The 18,366-nt window shown below is 33.0% G+C and overlaps 1 protein-coding gene across 1 annotated transcript; it reads left to right on the top strand.

Annotated features, from left to right (window-relative positions):
• The first annotated feature begins 2,267 nt into the window (after window positions 1–2,267).
• LOC115445799 lies at window positions 2,268–7,055 on the top strand. Its single transcript, XM_030172237.1, has 3 exons — window positions 2,268–2,488; window positions 3,388–3,990; window positions 5,095–7,055. Exons 2-3 carry the CDS (start codon window positions 3,388–3,390, stop codon window positions 5,317–5,319), a joined length of 828 nt encoding a protein of 275 aa, XP_030028097.1. The 5' UTR covers window positions 2,268–2,488; the 3' UTR covers window positions 5,320–7,055.
• The last annotated feature ends 11,311 nt before the right edge of the window (window positions 7,056–18,366 follow it).

An 18,366-nucleotide genomic window follows, 5' to 3' on the forward strand; every position in this document is an offset into this window, starting at 1 on the left:
GAATTGACGTTGACCATAATGTGGAACAAGGGATCAAAAGAAAATTTTTAAGTTCTAATATTCAATCTTTGACATGTTTACAATAGTTTTACAGTAGATTTAGATCTAAAAGACTAATAAGAAATTTAGACAAACATACAACATTTAATACTGAATGTACTCAGTAGCTTGTAACAAGTGTAACTACTGAACATAATAAGACTTAACATCTCATCTCTCGGAATGGCAAACGGAATTGAACATCAACAATACCATGTAATTCAAGGTGTTGGATGGTGATTCTATTATTTATGGGCAGTCTATCGCTTACCATCAAGCGAACGGCAAACTCGTCTCATCATTTAAAGCAATAAAAAAATATACTCCTGTGCCGAAAATAGCAAAACTTGCCAAAGACAATTTACTGAACTCCCTAGGCTTTCAATGATCGTCGGATCAGCAAGATGCATCGAGTGCTGTTAAGATTAATTGTCGTACTGTTGTCAGTGAAATATCGATGCTCCGAGTTGCACCTACAGTTGGCTATAAATCAGAAGTCGAGCCGGACAATAATTTTGTTTGTAGCATTGAAGTGCAGGTGTTACCTTTTTTCGTAGTTGAAAGCCTAATCTATCTTGTACTACGTTCTACGTTATTATGATGTTTATTATAAACACGGGAACGTCCTCATTTCTCAATGACTTTTCTGTTGGTTCTTCTGAATCGTGAATATTGTTTAATTAGATTCCTTTTATGAACACCACAGCTGTGATTAAAGTATTCTAATTGGAAAATATTTGTTATTTTTGCTTCCCTTTCTTGACATTTCAATATTTTATTAATGCCTTAGTGGTGAATTTTCTTAAACAAGAGACTAAATAAATACCAAGTAACCATGACGTCTTTTTTACTGAGTCAATGGCATATACGTAAAGTTTTATTCGAATACATCAAGAGTAACGTATCAAGAATTTTGATTTGAGACTGTCGCGAAATACTCAATCACACTAATGCTATAAACACAATTGTTGATTGTGGTTGCCAAAAGTCAGACTATACTATATGCGTATATATGAGTAGACATGTCATATAATGTTCTGCTGTAAAAATCTATACTGTTATAAAAAGGTTTTTGCGTCTTTTTTGGAGGCCTTTGGAACTGCTCCGATTCAAAAAATCTTTAACTTAAACAAAGTTACAGTATCCCAAAGTACTATAGGCTATTTTTAGAGAATGGATATCTACTCAGGCGAGGCCAGGAACAAAAGCTATATAAATTGTATGGTAGCCGTAGTGGTCCATAATGACATCGGTCACTGATTTGATATCCACACCAAAACCATCGTTTAAAGTACTTAGCGTATTATGGGATACGAAAAACACATAAGTAATATTAAAATATCCGGCTATTCCCATTAGTTGAGAAGAGTATTTTATTTTTACATCATAGAATTATTTAATTATAATAATTAATATATATTTATTAACGTTAGATTGTGGTAAAGTCATTGCACTTTAATGCTAGAAATCAGAATGCGTCATAATCATTTAAATAGGTTATCGCCTTTGCTATTTCAATTAGCACAATATAACAAAATATTCATTATGACAATGAGATTTATGGTGATATAATACTATTGCATGCTTTTTAATTTTTAAATTTCTAGGAAAATGGGAAATATATGAGGTATCCCTATTTTTGGCAGTAGACGTTGATGTCGATAAGTAATATTTAGATCTGGGCCCTTATTCTGTATGATTGTGTAAACGCGTAACGCGGCCGTGTCATGTTATCTTTGAGAAATGTGCGTGGAATGGTATTCTGTAAGCCAAATTTCTATAGTCCTAAACATGATGCGTTGTGTTACGTGCTTGTTACACACTGTCAAAATAACGTGCGGGATAGAGAATAAGGCCCCTAACCCATAACTTTGATATTTTGGCTAGTTTTAGTTTCTTAAAAACACTGAAAGTTTTGCTTATTTTCTTATTCACCATACAATCGACCAAAAATAGCTGCAAACGTACATCCCATAATAAAACACGTGGCCAGCATTTTTGGCTTCTGTTTACCTTTTGACCCATTACTGGTTTTTCCATCTCTCGTGTCAATAGTTGTAAATCTTGTCAGAAATATTAGCACGTTACCAGGAAATAGTAATTCGTGTGCCAAGTGACGTCACTATATAGTCTTAGCCTATAGAATATTAAGAACGTAAGGATTACTCAGCCCTTATCAATGAATTCATACTGATCAAGAGTAAACACCGCTTGTACATAAATATTGGCGCGGTGGCTGCCCAAGCGCATTCATTGCCATGGTCGCTGCTCACATAACATTTCCCAGTCATTAAGGAGACGCCGCGGCGACCGCACGCACACACGACAAAATAAAAACAGTGATAACGGTAGCAATTTGCAATTGTTTTGTGTTTGTGTTTGGAGAAAAGGATATTGCACATATATCGTCAGAAATATCTTCAACCTTCTTAATATTACGTGATACAAGGTGTGTATTGTGCTAAACCTGAAGTAAGACAGTTGTACGATAAGTAAAGTAGGCTAGTTAAACAATAAGGAACACAAGTGTTACACCTACCTAACTGAAGTCTCTATTAATACATGTAAAGAACACGATGCATCGCTCACTGTGGCTAAAATATCTTCAATTGAATTTCGCTCTAATTAACATGTTGAGATTATTAGTGACCAAAGTTAAAATGAAACGAAATTAATATCCAAAATAGAATACGATTAATATAAAACCAGTGTTAACATTTGTCTGGCTAATAAATTAGAGTCTGCATAGGTAGCATCCTCAGGTAGGTTTAGAACCGGCTGGTCACTACGTACGCTAGCTAAATGTCAAACACTGTTTTGTTTGCCTTATTAAAATTCAAGAAGACCGTATTTTCAATGTCACATACATTCTCGGGTAGGGGTCAACCAGTATACTGTAGGCAGGCCGGTATAATTATGGAAGTGACATCTCTTGCTTGTCGACATTATATTGTTTGACCTATCATGTTCTTAAAATCAGGTCCAGTATAGCGATTTGTCGTATCAGAGAAAAATATCAATTCAAGAAGTGTAGCTAGTTGTCATTTAATCAAAAACAGTAAAAAATTATGCATTTTGGTAAAGATTTAAAAAGTAACGATAGAATACCGTGAGAGGTAAATAAATACTTTTCCGTTTATACCTGTTAATTTTTAAGTATGGATATCAACAAACGGGTTCTGAATTCATGGAATTAAGTTTAATAATTGTAGTCTTCCCAATATTAGCTAACAACTTTTCCAAGTTAATAAAAAACAAGTTAACTTATAATTACAAGCTTGATTTTACTTCCTCATTTATCAGCCAGAAGGTGACGGCGTTTCCTTACATTGATTCGATTATTTCCAGATGAATAAACTCACGATATTGTTCGGCATGCTGTTGTGCCTTGCGGTGGCTAATGCGCGTCATTACGGCGACCGCAGCGAATCAGAAAGGACTGACGACGAAGAAACTCAAGGGCTGAGGCAGGAAATGGACCACACAAGCCACCGACACCGAAGAAGGAGATGGCAATCTAGCGGAGGATATGATTACCAACCCTCCCGATACGACTATCGAAATGACAGAAGGGATTACTACAGAGACCAACAAGATTTAATCCCGCAAATATATAGAATGCTTGATGAAATATCTACTTATATAAGACGGCAGCAAGTACAACCGCCGCCGCCACCTCCACAACCAATATACATTCCCTATCCGGTGCCATACTTCGTACCAAAAGTAGTTGTTTGCAAGACCCCGGTAAAATCTCCCAATGTAACAAGTAGGTTCCCAGCAATGGAAGATACTAATCAGAATTGGGGTTTCGTCGCATCGACTGAGAATATGAACGACGATTATGACGACACCGATGGCGCCAGACCGATCAGTTTTGATCCAATCAGGCCGAAACAGCAAATGAAGAGGCCAGCACCCTCAGTGGAACATGGTAGCAGTCAATCCAAAGTAAGTAATATTACTCTAATAACTATCAGTTTAGTTTTATTACGTAATTTGTAGTACGAATGACATGCTGGGTATGAGTTTTAATAACTCTAATTGGTTGGAAAAAGTATATCTTGGATGAGACATCGGAATTTTAAATTACCCTTGACAGACAGTGTTATATTGTTTGAGTGATGTTTTGGCGGTTATCCCATGACATTGACAAGTGATACCTTTGTAAAAAGACATCGAAAAGCTGATAATATCGTTTAAAAAACCATGTTCATGAGCCAAATACTATTCATAACAGCTTTTTTACAAATTTTGGGTAGAACTCTGGCTACTGAGCAGCTGGATTTTAAAGCACAAATTCCTAAATATCATTCAGCGGCATATTCATAAACGTAAATTCGGCCATTATTTTAGCGAGAACACAAACGTTTTGAAGTAATCTATCAAGAGTAGTACTAAGCGATGTTATTCGTCATCGCTTTTACTGCCAGTTGTTTCCACTTTCTGATTACGGTTGGAGCTCTGATATTTTTATGTGGGATTAAATTGTTATTAAGCACGTTGGCCTCAGTAAAATAAATAATTATAAAACTCTAATTTATTCGGTATTAATCTGTAGTGAATTATGAGAATATTGTATTGAGCTAAAGCATTTGAAGGGGAAAATGTTTAAAAAGGAAAAAGATACATATTATATTACATGAAAACCACGAACGTAATAGCCGAGGTGAAGTACAGTTTACCTTCTGTTTATTTAGACGATTTCTAAAACTTCTTCCATAATATCCATCAGGATATGGCAGTACATTCCCACGCAGAATTGAACATAAACTGATATTGATCTAATAAGGCTTAATAAATTTAGACTTAAAACAAATATTTAATTAAAACTAAAATGCACTACCATTTAAATTATATTGTAATATTCAAAATTAAATTAAGCCTATTATTAATTTACTAATTCAAATTCAAATAATATTTATTGGGGCACACAGGTAGGATTATGGTGTTACACATTTATACTTACAGTACACCTATGTCCCGCTATAATAGCATACAATAATTCTAATCCATATTTCTTTTCTTTTCGATAAACATCATCTATCTTTCCAGACTCCAGTAACGACGCAAGCGCCGTTTTTGGGCCAAGGTCGAACATCGGATATGTCGTGCTTCGCCGCAACCCTTACCTGCTGTGGAAACTCCGACCAAGCTTCTCAAAAGCAGTGCTTCATAAACATAGGCTGTGCCGCCAAATACGATAGCAAAATGTGCAGTTCTGATGCTATAACGGAGGCATTGGAAAACTTCAAAAGATCATACGCACCAGTCAATTAAGTATGAATATTAATTAAGCGTTTGTGTACATTATAGATATATCGTATTTAATTGAGGGATAATCCACCGAACCTGTAAAGTCGTTTTAGAATGACGATATGACGTGGGTGAATTACTTGAACCAGATAATGCTGTATCAGCAATTCTATTGTATTGATTGCATCGGTCTTTTATAAGAAGAAATTATTTAAATATTAAAAGTTGCCAAATAATCAATTAATAATATCGTCACAGGTGTGTCTAAAAGCATCCATATTTTCCATATTATATTTTAACATGTGAACAGAATATAAAATAATGTGTGTACAAAACGACAAACAATAATAATGCAAGTATTGACCTAATCAGTTTTATGTACTTACATACCTATTATGAATTATAATGAATCACAACAGATGAGTTCATAATTAGTGCATTATTTTATTATTTATACTTTATTTATGGGCCAAAATAATGTGTTAACTTATCTGAGTATATTAATATTGTTTATTCAAATACAAAGTTCTTGTTTCATCGTGGCAGAATTCTTGGGTTCGAATACCTTGATTAATCTTTTCTAATTAACATCAGTTTATCTGGATTTAATTCCAATTTTGGCTTGATGATCAAAGATGGTTTATAAATTTAGCCTATTTGCCTTACATACGTAAGAAGCCGTATTATAACGTGGTATTAATTTATGGGGTATTACACCTTCCTACATCGACGTGGGAAGAAATCAGAGGTTGAAACAGAAGAATCAAGCCTCATTTAGGCGGAGCAATTATTACTAGCAATAATTGTCCGCAATTATTTCTAGCAATCATAATATGAATATCCGTAAGACTTGTATACATCAATGCGGAAGGAAATTGTTTTCCCATTGCACCTATTCAGATAGGATAACTTTTTTGTACAATTATTGTGTACGATTATTGTTAGCAGTAATTGTTCTAGCTAAATGAGGCATCACTATACGGTTTATATTATGTTTCATTGTGAATGTAGAGGTATGTGACACATAAGCCGTCACGTGGTTGAAGAAATCGAGTTGGACCGGTATAAACATTTTATTACACGGTTTAGACATCTTGAGGCACCGATATTATATTATTCTAGTTTTGAACATGTGTAAACTTAAATGATATTCTAATAGGAACTTAACAGAGCAAACTTTATTAAGTTAAGTATTTTGTTGCCATATTCCTACTAATTCTTATTTACTTAGTTAAGACTAAGGTGACAGAAGTATATAGAAACTTATTTTCTATCAATGTGTTAACTGTTTTTAAATTAAAGTAATATCAATATATTTTTTATATTACTGTAAGTGCATACTCTATTATTACGTTTTACCTATCTATGTATAATTTTACAAATTGTGCAATATTAAATGGATTCATGTGTAACAGATGCAAGTATTAATTAAGAATTTTAAATTATAAGTACATTTTATTTATATCTTATAAAGAACAAGGAAATGCCAGAAGAGCAGTGGCGAAAGGTTAAATTTTGCCGAAAAGAAACCCGACACTATTGCTACTAATATGAATGAATGCGAACTGCTAATCTTTGTAATGATAATGATGTAATGATTCTTCATAAAGGGAAACCGGTAGAATCGGGTGATATGGAACCATCGCCACTGCAGAAGAACGATATTAGCATTTATTTCTAAAATAAGCATAATAGTAAGTGCTACTGGCAGCTTGAAATCTTAACTGTCTAGTCTAAATGTTAATAAAACATGCCTAAACTTTCTGGGTTTCATTCCAAACGAAGTTTGCAAAAACCTAAAAATATTCAAGGATTTTTAATAAACTGCACGTTTACAATGGAATTGTTGTGATGCCCTGAATAGATAACGCCATTGAACATGTTTTAGCTGCTGTGTTGTCGATAACAAACTAACGTTATGTATACGTCATTTTGCGCCCTTTTGCGACAAGTCATTTTAAAGTAGATTTAATTGTCAAAAGTTATAGCTGACCTGGTTCAGTTTAATCAATACATAATCTACTAGTCTAGTTTTAAAACAATCAACGAAGCCTCATTCATCTCAGTAGCCCGGTTTGCCTAAATACGTAGCATCATTTGCAGGCAAGAAATACGCATAGCGCAGTCAAAAGTCACTGTTACAGGTTACTTATAGGATAACACCTATGGCATTTTTCAACGTTAACCTAATTGTTTTAGACACATAATTTTCACAAATCTATACCCGTAGTCAGTGGAAACATATCTAGTGTACCTAAATTAATGTGTGATAAACAAATAATATTCATAGATTATTTATGTAAATATTCATAGATTATTTATGTAAATAATCAAAGATTATAACAATAGGTTCGGTATAATTGCTTTATGTGGGCGAGGCTATCAGAACCTTACATTATACATCGACGCTTAAAGCAATGGTATTTAAAGGTATGTAAACGAATTTGCATACTTTTAAATACCATTGCTTTAGGCGTATAATTCAATAAATTCAAGATTATCCTTTAATAAAAAATAATGCATATATCCTTACACATATTAAAACAAAGTCCCCCTGTGCGTGTGTCTATCCGAACGCGACAAACTCATAAAGAACCGAACGGATGTCGATAAAGTTTCGTATGGAGGTAGTTTGAGACTCTGGTAAGGACATAGGCTACTTTTTACGCCTGGAGAATATACAGCGAGACTTTTATTCCGAAAAACATCTTTCAGGATAGCAAAAATGGATAACAAAAACAAAAAAGTATTAAAATAGTAAATAAAGCAAATTACGTGTATGGGAATTTTCACAATAGGAAATGCCTTTACTGGTGTATACAACATTTAGAAGTTACATTTTCATTCAGTTCCACGAATTGAAATGGTTTACCGAAATAATAATTTATCATAAATCAATGACCCAATGATTCAAATATGTCATGACACACAATTTTACTAGGTTAGTTCCTTTAAACATTTCCTTAAGCTGTTCCGTTATCAGATATCTATGACAACCGGAACGAACTAGACTTATAATTAGTTTCCAGGAAAATTAGTAATCGTTTAATAATTTATTCCTACAGTTCTTAAATATAAGAAACATTTTTGTTTGAAAGTTGAACCGAACCTGCATTAGCACGTTCATAAATCATGTAGGACTAGCTCGTATAACATGTTCGTCAAAGAAAACAAAAATTCTGGTATTTTTATGGACTCTGGAACGTTCTTCGGACATTGTTTCCCATAAAACCTTGTATGCATAAAAAATAAAATAAGAATGACGTTTTGTTCCATTTTTAAATTTGTCGAAAGAGTTCATAGTTCTGTGCCTACTTGAAAATAATTTAAAAAATGTGGACGTAAAAATAATAATTGGTAATTGAAAAGGCGCCGCTATAAATACAATTATCTTTAATATTCTTAGTAATAGTTTGCAAACATTTTGTCATCGACGAAAATACTAGCAATTGGACAAATTAAACAATTTACTATGTGTGACATACAATCACAGATAATTTAGAGAATCATCACAACGCCATCAACATTAATTGAAACAACAATAAAGGAAGCCACTGACTCGTAATAGAGTTTGTTAATGGCTATTAATTTTTTTATTCAATTCTAGATACAATCAAAGAAGGTTTTAATTGTATTAATCTGTAAAATAGAACGTTTTTCAAAACAGGAGGTGTGATTTTAATACTAAAGAGAAAGATACATCATAAGAGCTAAAGATAATATTGTATTGAATAATATAAAATAAAATATAAATAAAACAAGGATCATCATAATTTTTTGTTTTTAAAATTCGAATTCTAATTGAGAATTACTGAGCTAAATTATTAAACACGTATTCTATATAATATATTCTCGGCGATAGTAAAAGTTACATTAACTTTACAATATTTTTTTATTTTTACTGGAAAGTACTCGCCGCTTTTATCTGTCTAATACCAGTTAGGTATAGCAAATAACAAACGCCAAAACACTATCTACTTTCAACGCTTTTATCCTCAAATCATAACACATTGAAATAGTAGTCGTGTGATATATTGCCAATCACAGTATAAAAGTTTATAATGATTGATGTGCAGACCCTGACATTTATTGGACTAAATGGCGAATGCACTAGGAACAAATATGAGGAAAGAACAAATGTGACTGAATTGAAAGGAGAATTGACCTGTAGTAGCAAAAACTATGAAGATATTAGTAAAAAAATTTGCTGCTTTAAGACAAATAGATGTTGAGCATTGGCGTACATTGAAACTTTTCACAAGGTAACCCGAGGGTAAATCAAATTGCGTTAGTTAACATATCGCGATTAATTTAGTAGAAAAAAAAAACTAATACGAACGTAAATAAACTTAAAAGGGAAGTCGGCAGGAATCGGGTTGTATGGATGCTTCGCCACTGATGTTGAGGTATGTTTGACTCATCATCATCCACAACCTGTAAAGTCCTACTGCTAGGTATAGGCTTTTCTCATATTATGCCACCTTTTTCGGTCCCTAGCCAATTGTATCCAGGTTCGACTCGCGATCCTTACAATGACGTCCACCTATCTTGCCGCTATGTTTGACTAGCAAATCTAAACAAAAGAGACCATGTTCTCCAAGGTTGGTCTTTGATGGTCAGTAAAATCAACGATTAAACCATGCAGTTATTGTTTGCCGTTGGCCATTCGGAAATAGGTAAATGGTTGGTGTAAATGAAGATAGTAAAATTATCGTGCGAAAAATTATGATACGCTGGTTATGACGATTTAAGATAGCAATATTATTAGTATTGTCGTGCCAGTCTATGAAGTGAGAAGACAGCAACCAAAAATAAAATTCAAATTGTATCTATAATACCGGCCTTTTAAATTATAAACGTATATGTGAGTTCTTTGGATTCTTCTTCATTGTGACAGTACTTATTATCAATTGAATAGAACGGCAAAGTTGTCGAAATAAGTATATAGAAATAACGTTATAAGTTTTTATTAACATACGTTTCATATCAAGAAAGAAGAGTTAGTAGTCGTTCAACTTACTGATTGTCCCATTGTGTAAGTTTTTTGTGAGACTTGTCCGGGTTCCATTTTGTAAACTTAATTCGAAACGTGAAACGTCATTTTCGACGGTTCAGTGCTTTTGTTTTCGCCTGATTGGCTTCACAAAAGTATATTTTAAGAGGTTGGTTTTGTTTCCAGATATTTTCAAATATTCAGAAAACAGACAACAGGCAGCAAGTAAGATAATATAAAAATTATCTCATTGTTTTTCAAAGAAGATTTTCTATTACACATAATGCTTATTTATTTATTAATTTATTTTTCTTGTCTTAATATTTCAGTACTTCTGATCAAAAATAATGATCGATAAATTATATCTAGGATATGTAAGCAAAAAATTAAAATAAAAATATTCTTTTTGTTCGTTCAATTAATGTAGCGATTTTCAAATTGCACCTATAATTTATCAACTCTTTAAAGTCCTTTTCAAATTCGCACACAGGAAGACGACGAGAGAACAAAAACATTAAACTCTATCGTGGTTACGCGGCCTGAGGAGCAATGACCTTTCAAAGGAGAAGGGTACGAGATGATGCTTACTAGTACCCTTTAGATACAATCAGGCTGGAATAGGTTTACAAAGATCAAGGCACTGTATGCTTTATAATATTTAATATTAAATTTGTAATTATCAATTTTGAAAACGTAGTGTTTACCTCGGAAAATATTCACTTAAAAGGATTACGGTTAGTATATTGTTTTGAATTTTGTACTTCAGTTTTCATTTGTAAATTTGATTTTTAAATTCATTAGCCTTTTTGTAAGTTTTTTTATTTCGAATTAATTTTTAATAGAGAGAGATCTCGTCCGATATTAAATCTGTTAGCGGCGATAGCCCAGTTGCTAGTGGAACGGACTGCCCAGACGAATGTCCGCAGGTTCAAAATTCAAGGGCACACACCTCTGACTTGTGTAAAATTATGTGTGATTCTTTGTGAATTATCGTTTGCTTTAATGGTGAAGGAAAACATCGTGAGGAAACCTGCACATCTGAGAAGTTCTCTATAAGAATTTTGAAGGTGTGTGAAGTCTACCAATCCGCACTAGGCCAGCGTGGTGGACTAAGGCCTAAGGCCTAATTAACAATACAGGGCTGATATTATTAAATCTGTAAATATCAAATTTGAAGAAATATTGTTTTGTATTGTGAATAAACCTACATTCTATATTTATTCCCCAATCGAAATTAATTTTTGCTTTGTGGTAAGAAATATAATTGCTATTTCAAATCGTTCTCAGCTTCCTACTTTCCATTAACTAAATATAATTAATGAATAATTATAGGGATTTCCAATGTCTATATTGACGTAATATATATATTAGTTTTTTTTTCCGTTTATTTATTTATTATTTATAACACTATAACTACTAATATTTTATACAGAAAACGTTATACACAAGTAGGTATTGATTTAAACAATTGGTACACCTTAGGACCACTTCTATGATTTTCTGCAGGTTGCAAATAAATACATTATCTTTCTTTCAATTCAGAAATATTTTTCTAAAATATTGTAAAAACTAACCAACATGTCTACACATTATTGAATTGACGATCTTAAAAAAATTTACGCTTCCTTAATTCCGCTTGTACTTTTGATTTGAAATAAAAAAAAATACAATAAGAATATGCGTGATTATTGCTTGTTCATAATCGCACAAAGAAACAGTAGCAACGCCACTCAAACATTGATGTGTTATAGACATAAATGATATCTGAACTTAGGTCATTCTAGAACTTTCTAAAGACTGTTACCGCTGAAAATTCCATAGACTTAGACATTGATAACTCATCATATTCGCCCTTCACCAGTCAGGAAAATTTATAGGTTATTTTATTACATGTACATAAGATTTTATAGCTAATTTTATAATCGTAATTTATTGACACATCATGAAATGTTTATATGGTAAATAAATTAATTTTAATTATATATAAATAATAATATTCTGCGATTCCTTGGCGATTCGTCTATAGTAGGGGTTTGTCCATTGTTTGCTTCACGGCTTCTAAAAACTCTGCAATTAATATAATTTGACAGGATTTAGATCTCAGTGGAAGTTGACTTCAGGTAGACTATTCGTAAAAATGTTTTCTAACCACGACGACGACGTAAAATTAATTGGTTAGCAATGTCACTATTATAGTTCGTAAATTGACATATTGAATGTTGAATGAATCACATATTTATATCATATTTGGTTAACCTATTTTAACTTATGAAACATCTGGTGAGCTCAAAATTATTTGCCCTCAATACTTATTTGTTACATGAGCCTCAGATACCATGAATACCACAAATGACGCAAGAATATACCAAGAGTCTGAAAGTAGGTTGTAATTAATATACATTCAATATTTTACGAAATTCATGTCTTTGTATAATAATGACGCCGAACTGTATTTCTTCATAGAAAATGGAAGCTACCAAATCGTTTTTAAATTACATTTAAAAGATCACTTCATTCGAATAGTAAGTGGAAGTTTGTTCGTTCTTTAAGTCAGAAAATCAATACGTATTTTCATTGAAACACACCTCAATTGCCTGGCATGGGAATTTGTTTTCGTTATGATGATAAACTCGCTCTTCATAATGGGATAAAATATTATGAGTGTCGATCCGTAGCGGTACCTTTGCCTATCCAGTCGAATAACTATGCTGGTAGGATTTATTTTATATCCGTCCGGATAGCGACCAACGTACACAAGGCGTTAAAACCTGCCTTGGTTTCCCACGCAAGAATGTCGCGTTCCGGGATCAGCTTGTGTAAGTATACCTATATCCGGTTCCAACAGGCCGGCATAATTGTGCCGACTGTCAAGGGGAAATAATCTCTTGTCAGTTGACATTCTATTGCACCCCACGCTACTTACTAACAGGCGCTGTGGGGTCATTAAGTCGTGCACATATAAGAAATGTACATATTATAGACTTATTTATTTTAAGTATCTATAAAATTAATTAAAATGTTGTTCAGTTCAAAACATGATATCAAATGTTTTCGAAATATCCAATATGCATATCCTACCGCTGGAGTATTTTTTTTTAATAAATACGGTATTCAATAATTTAATTGCATGTTCGTAATTACCAAGCAAAGTGCATCAACCACTGATGTTTTAGTTATGTCTCATTAAATTTATTTTCTTCCTGGAATTTTATTCGAACCATAATCATATTATCACACTAGAGTTTTCCGATATAAAAGTCCTGCTATATATTTTCCCGAGATAGGAAGTAGCCATTGTCGTTCCCAGTGTCTCAAAAAATACAGTCGAAACGAGATCCTCCTCCTTATATTGAAGTCGGTAAAAAATAGCTTCTTGCAACTTCTAACATAGTTGAAAGACAAAGAAGAAAAAAGACAAACACTAAAATAATCGGTAACATGGCGAGAACTTTAGGCCACAGACAGTCTCCGAGGACTCATACTTAAGCCGGTTCCAAACAGCTTGGTTTCAAATTAGTAAACGAATTAAAAATGGCTACAGAATGGATTTTATTTATTTTAATTTTGTATTTATTTATTTATTTATTGCATTACTATACTACATAAAAGTGGTCTTGACATGGACATGCATTTTAAACACAAACAACATTAAAATTATGAAATAAGATAATATAAACAATAAGAAAATAAACAACATAAATTTAGCATAGTATAATACTTAAATTTTACCTTATGTTATAGTTTAAGAGTAACAACACCCACTCTAATAAGTGACTGGAAGATTTGAAAAATTGTAACAAAATAACATAACTCAATTCTGGCTATAGAAGGTATTGTATTGTAATGCCCAACAAGCCTCCGCAGTTGCACAGTTGCGTGTTTCACGTGGGATGCGCTTCGAACATTTCTCGCTATAAACCAATGTCTATTTGGTGTTCCGGTGTGTTCGTACACTGCATACTGCAAAGGGCATGCGATCATAACATATCTCTACACAAAACAATATGGACTCCGCTATTGGTTTTGACGCTTTGAATAGAATATACAATTTACACACACACAACATCACACATATATGCCAGAAAAGGTATGCAGAGGCGCAACCAGGGCACCCACTTTTCGCCAAGTGTGTTCCGTCCCATGATGTGATAGAGGGCGCGCCTATCACCATATCGGACACAAATTCCAGACTCCAGGCTGATACGGAGCAGAAAAAAAACAAATATCACTTTGTCCGACCCGACAATCGAACCCAGGAGCTTAGACCCCTGTCATACCGCGCATGCAATACGCCACCGAGGAAGTCAATACTCAATTACATTAATATACAATTTATAAGAGTTAAATCCCGCATCCAGCATAATCAAAGCCTAAAACATGTTCTGATAATATGTAAAGTAATTTATTCCAAAAGAAAATCTGTCTCCTATGAAAAGACTAATCATACTTTATAAGTTTAAGGGCATGTTTCACAATTTCTAAATGCTACTCGTCACATAAATACATAAGTCGATCAAATACAAAAGTTACACTCTAAACTATGCAACAAACGAAATGACCACGAAATGAGTTCTATCTACATTAGCTGTATAATACTATTATAACCCTCAAATAAAATCGACTTGAAAGTATTGTAATTTGTAACAGGCCCTAAGTTGAGTTATGGTGACAATGGTCATCCCTCAAAAAAAATCTGTACAAATACTGGATTGTTAATAATATAATTGCGGTTTGTATTGTTTGTTAATTCCTACTTATTATCTATTATTATGATATTCATTTGTGACAATCGAAGAATGTTAAGTAACGACTGGGAAAGAGTTCGCTTTGCTCGTGTATTTATTGCGAGAAACTGTATTTTGTTTTCCTAGTATTCGCTACTTATTACTAGTGTTACTAAAATATATGTTTCTTTAAAGTCTATTTGAAGACTACTACATACTTGCTATTTGGCATATGCCCTGCGTATACATTTTTTTATATAGCCCTTCAAAATGACCCCTCAGCACATGATGGTAAACTGAGTGGGCTCCAGAGAGAATATTAACTGATGAATGAGGTTAACACATTTTTTTTGTACGTGCACGGAAAATTGATCCTAATAATAAGCGGAGTAGGGTCCAAATAGAAAATTTCGACTGATGAGAGATTACCCCTCGCCAGTCGCCACAATTATGCCGGCCTGTTTGAATCGGACATTTACAGACTGATCATAGAACGCGATATTTATGTGGTCACTATGACGGGTTTTAACACTTTCACCTTTGCGCACGGTGGTAGGTATCCGGACGGATATAAAATATTATATTCTACCACCAACTCATCCATATATGTATATACAGTAATATTATCATGAAAGTGTGGGTTTTTCCGTAATTCACCGAGTAGCGGACGAACAATGTTTTTTTTTTCATAGTGATGATTAATATACACCGAGAAGGACAGGTTACTTTGTTCTGAAATAGTACAAGCACTGTAAGGGACCTTTATTTCCAGAAAAGACTTAGAGGATTTTGGGAAATAGAATTGCAATATTACATAGCCAAAGTTTCTCTCTATGATCAACTGAAAATAAATCTTTTATCGATGTTATTACGTCTCAAATCGATTTGTACAAATAATTTGTTGATTCAAGTTCAGGAAACCAAGCGGTCAATGGTCTAATACTTCCTAAGAATAAACGATTCGGCCTTGAAATAATAATAGTTCTCCTGTTCGCTATAATTAAGCAATTAACATCTATGAAAACAGTGAACATCTATGAACGAGTTTCTATTATTAAAACATATGTTTACCTTAAAATGATTGACGTAATTTTTATTTGATTACATAAGTTTTTTTTTGTTTGACCACATCTATATAACTTTCTGCTGAATAACTAAATTATTATGTTATTTAAACAATTATAAGCTCAATAAAAAAATATACTTATTTGAATTTGGAACATAAAAATTTCTTATTTTAAAGCATACTGGCCATAACATTAAATGTTTATTTTACTATCATTATTATTTTTGTTTGGTTTAAATCACTTCCGTGGTCCTCACTGATTCATAAGTCTGGAAAGCCTCATTCAAGCAATAACAAAATAATCGGTTGTAAAATTTCATTCATCATAATGACGTCATTTGCGGTGCGAGTTAGTTGGGTTTAGTATAAGGAAACAGTCAATCTGGTTTCAAATCCCTTTCCATCATGACTCAGAAGGCAAAAGAATAAAAGTAACCATCCATATATTTTCGAAACAAATGACGCGGACTTGAAATTCGTTCGCCCTGCATAATTGGCAAGCGTTACTAATGGGTGTAAACGGAAATATAATGTATTAGTAAATAAATAAGTACAGCGTGTATTCTCTATTGGGAGTTTTTGGATTATTTTTGAGGTATTTCGGTTTTACCTTCATGTTGTAATGTTTATCAATAAACTACCCTAAAAAGGTTTTTTACGATTATACCTATAAAAAACAATAAAAAATAGTATAACAAAATGTCTCTCAAAATCATAAATATCCCAACCTAATGTTCTAAACACTTACATAATATATTTAAATTAAAAAAAAAATCCGTAAAGTATTTTCATTCCTCCGGTCCGGGGTACGGACCCGCGACGCGAGGACACGTGCTTTAAAATATTACTAGATACTTATAATAAAGTTAAAGGACAAACTTATTTCATTTTTTACTTTTTTGAGATATTGTGTGTCGGGGTTTTATTTTATTTCAGAGATTTAATTTCTATTGTCTCCACCGACGGCCTTAAGTCAAAGGGGCCTCAGTCATCATCTAGCTATGACCTATTAATTAAAACCATTCTTATGAGTCCAAACACGCCACTTCTGCTGTGAGTTGAGGTGGCATCTCGCAGATTACTTAATTTTACAACATCAGCTCTACGTTGCCGTGTCTTGGAAATAATCAATAGATCTTCACAAATTAATAGCTAAGAATCAACTCGGTCACAACAGTTTTCAAACAAAAAAACCGCATCAAAATCAGTGCATTCGTTTGGGAGCTGCAATGCCCCAGACAGATATACAAACACACACACAGATACATAGTTTAAATTTACAAAACCCGTCTTTTTTCTTCGGTGGTAAAAATGTAATTTACGAAGGAATTTACGATCTTTTCCTTAGGGCTTTTTCAACCCATATTACTTAAATATTGGCCACAAGCATTGAATATTTTGCTGTTTGGAACGTAAGGGATTACAACCGAAAGTTTATTTGATTGGAAACCTCATTAACTTGGTTGCGACTAGACCGCCCGCGGATGCCTCATAATCATGCGGATATTGCCACATGAGTGACGGATATATCTCAAATTTACTTTGACTGTACTAATCTGTAGAAAATAATGAAGTTTTCAGCTTAGAAATCTTTTCAATCTTTTAAATTTTGTACAATATTATGTACAATCAGATGTCAGAGTCAGACAAAAAAGATGAACCAATTCAAAACTTCAAAACGGTTCTACATATTCATTTCAATAGAAATTTATATATTTTTTTTTTACCTAAATTGAAATATACCATCTGAAGTATATTATAGTGAAGAAAACACGTTTGTTGATACGTAGACAAAACTTTAAAGGCGATTTGAAATTTTGAATTTGTTTAGCTATTTTTGTGGCCGACTGTACGTTAATAGAAGGCAAGTACCGAATATTCTTTTTAAAAATGTTCACTCTACGAGACTATTTAAAGTACCGCGAAAATATTATATATGAGTATAACTTTGTCCCATACCGACTATATTAATAAAATATCCAGTAATTATTATTCCAAAGCTTTCTAATCAGCCCTACATTGTTACGAATTATACAATACTATTAATTAGAGTAAAAATAATTCAGGAACTTAAATAAAAACCCAAGTACGTTATAATCAATGGTATGCGTTTGTGATTCCCCAACATAACATACATAATACTTGTAGAGGAAACCGTTCCATTGAATAATTCACTATGGACCCACGCGCGATTTCAAATTCAGTGGGACGAAGTGGTTAATTTCCAAAACAATTTAGGATTCAAATATTGAATATATCTTTTTGTAAGACAAATGACGAGACGACGA

The sequence above is a fragment of the Manduca sexta genome, chromosome 20, assembly GCF_014839805.1.
Source record: "Manduca sexta isolate Smith_Timp_Sample1 chromosome 20, JHU_Msex_v1.0, whole genome shotgun sequence".
Classification (NCBI taxonomy): Eukaryota; Metazoa; Arthropoda; class Insecta; order Lepidoptera; family Sphingidae; genus Manduca; species Manduca sexta.

Coding starts and splice junctions, on each gene's coding strand:
- LOC115445799 (XM_030172237.1), top strand. CDS start 3,388: ATGAATAAACTCACGATATTGTTCGGCATGCTGTTGTGCCTTGCGGTG. Junction 3,991..5,094: donor ATGGTAGCAGTCAATCCAAA/GTAAGTAATATT, acceptor CTATCTTTCCAG/ACTCCAGTAACGACGCAAGC.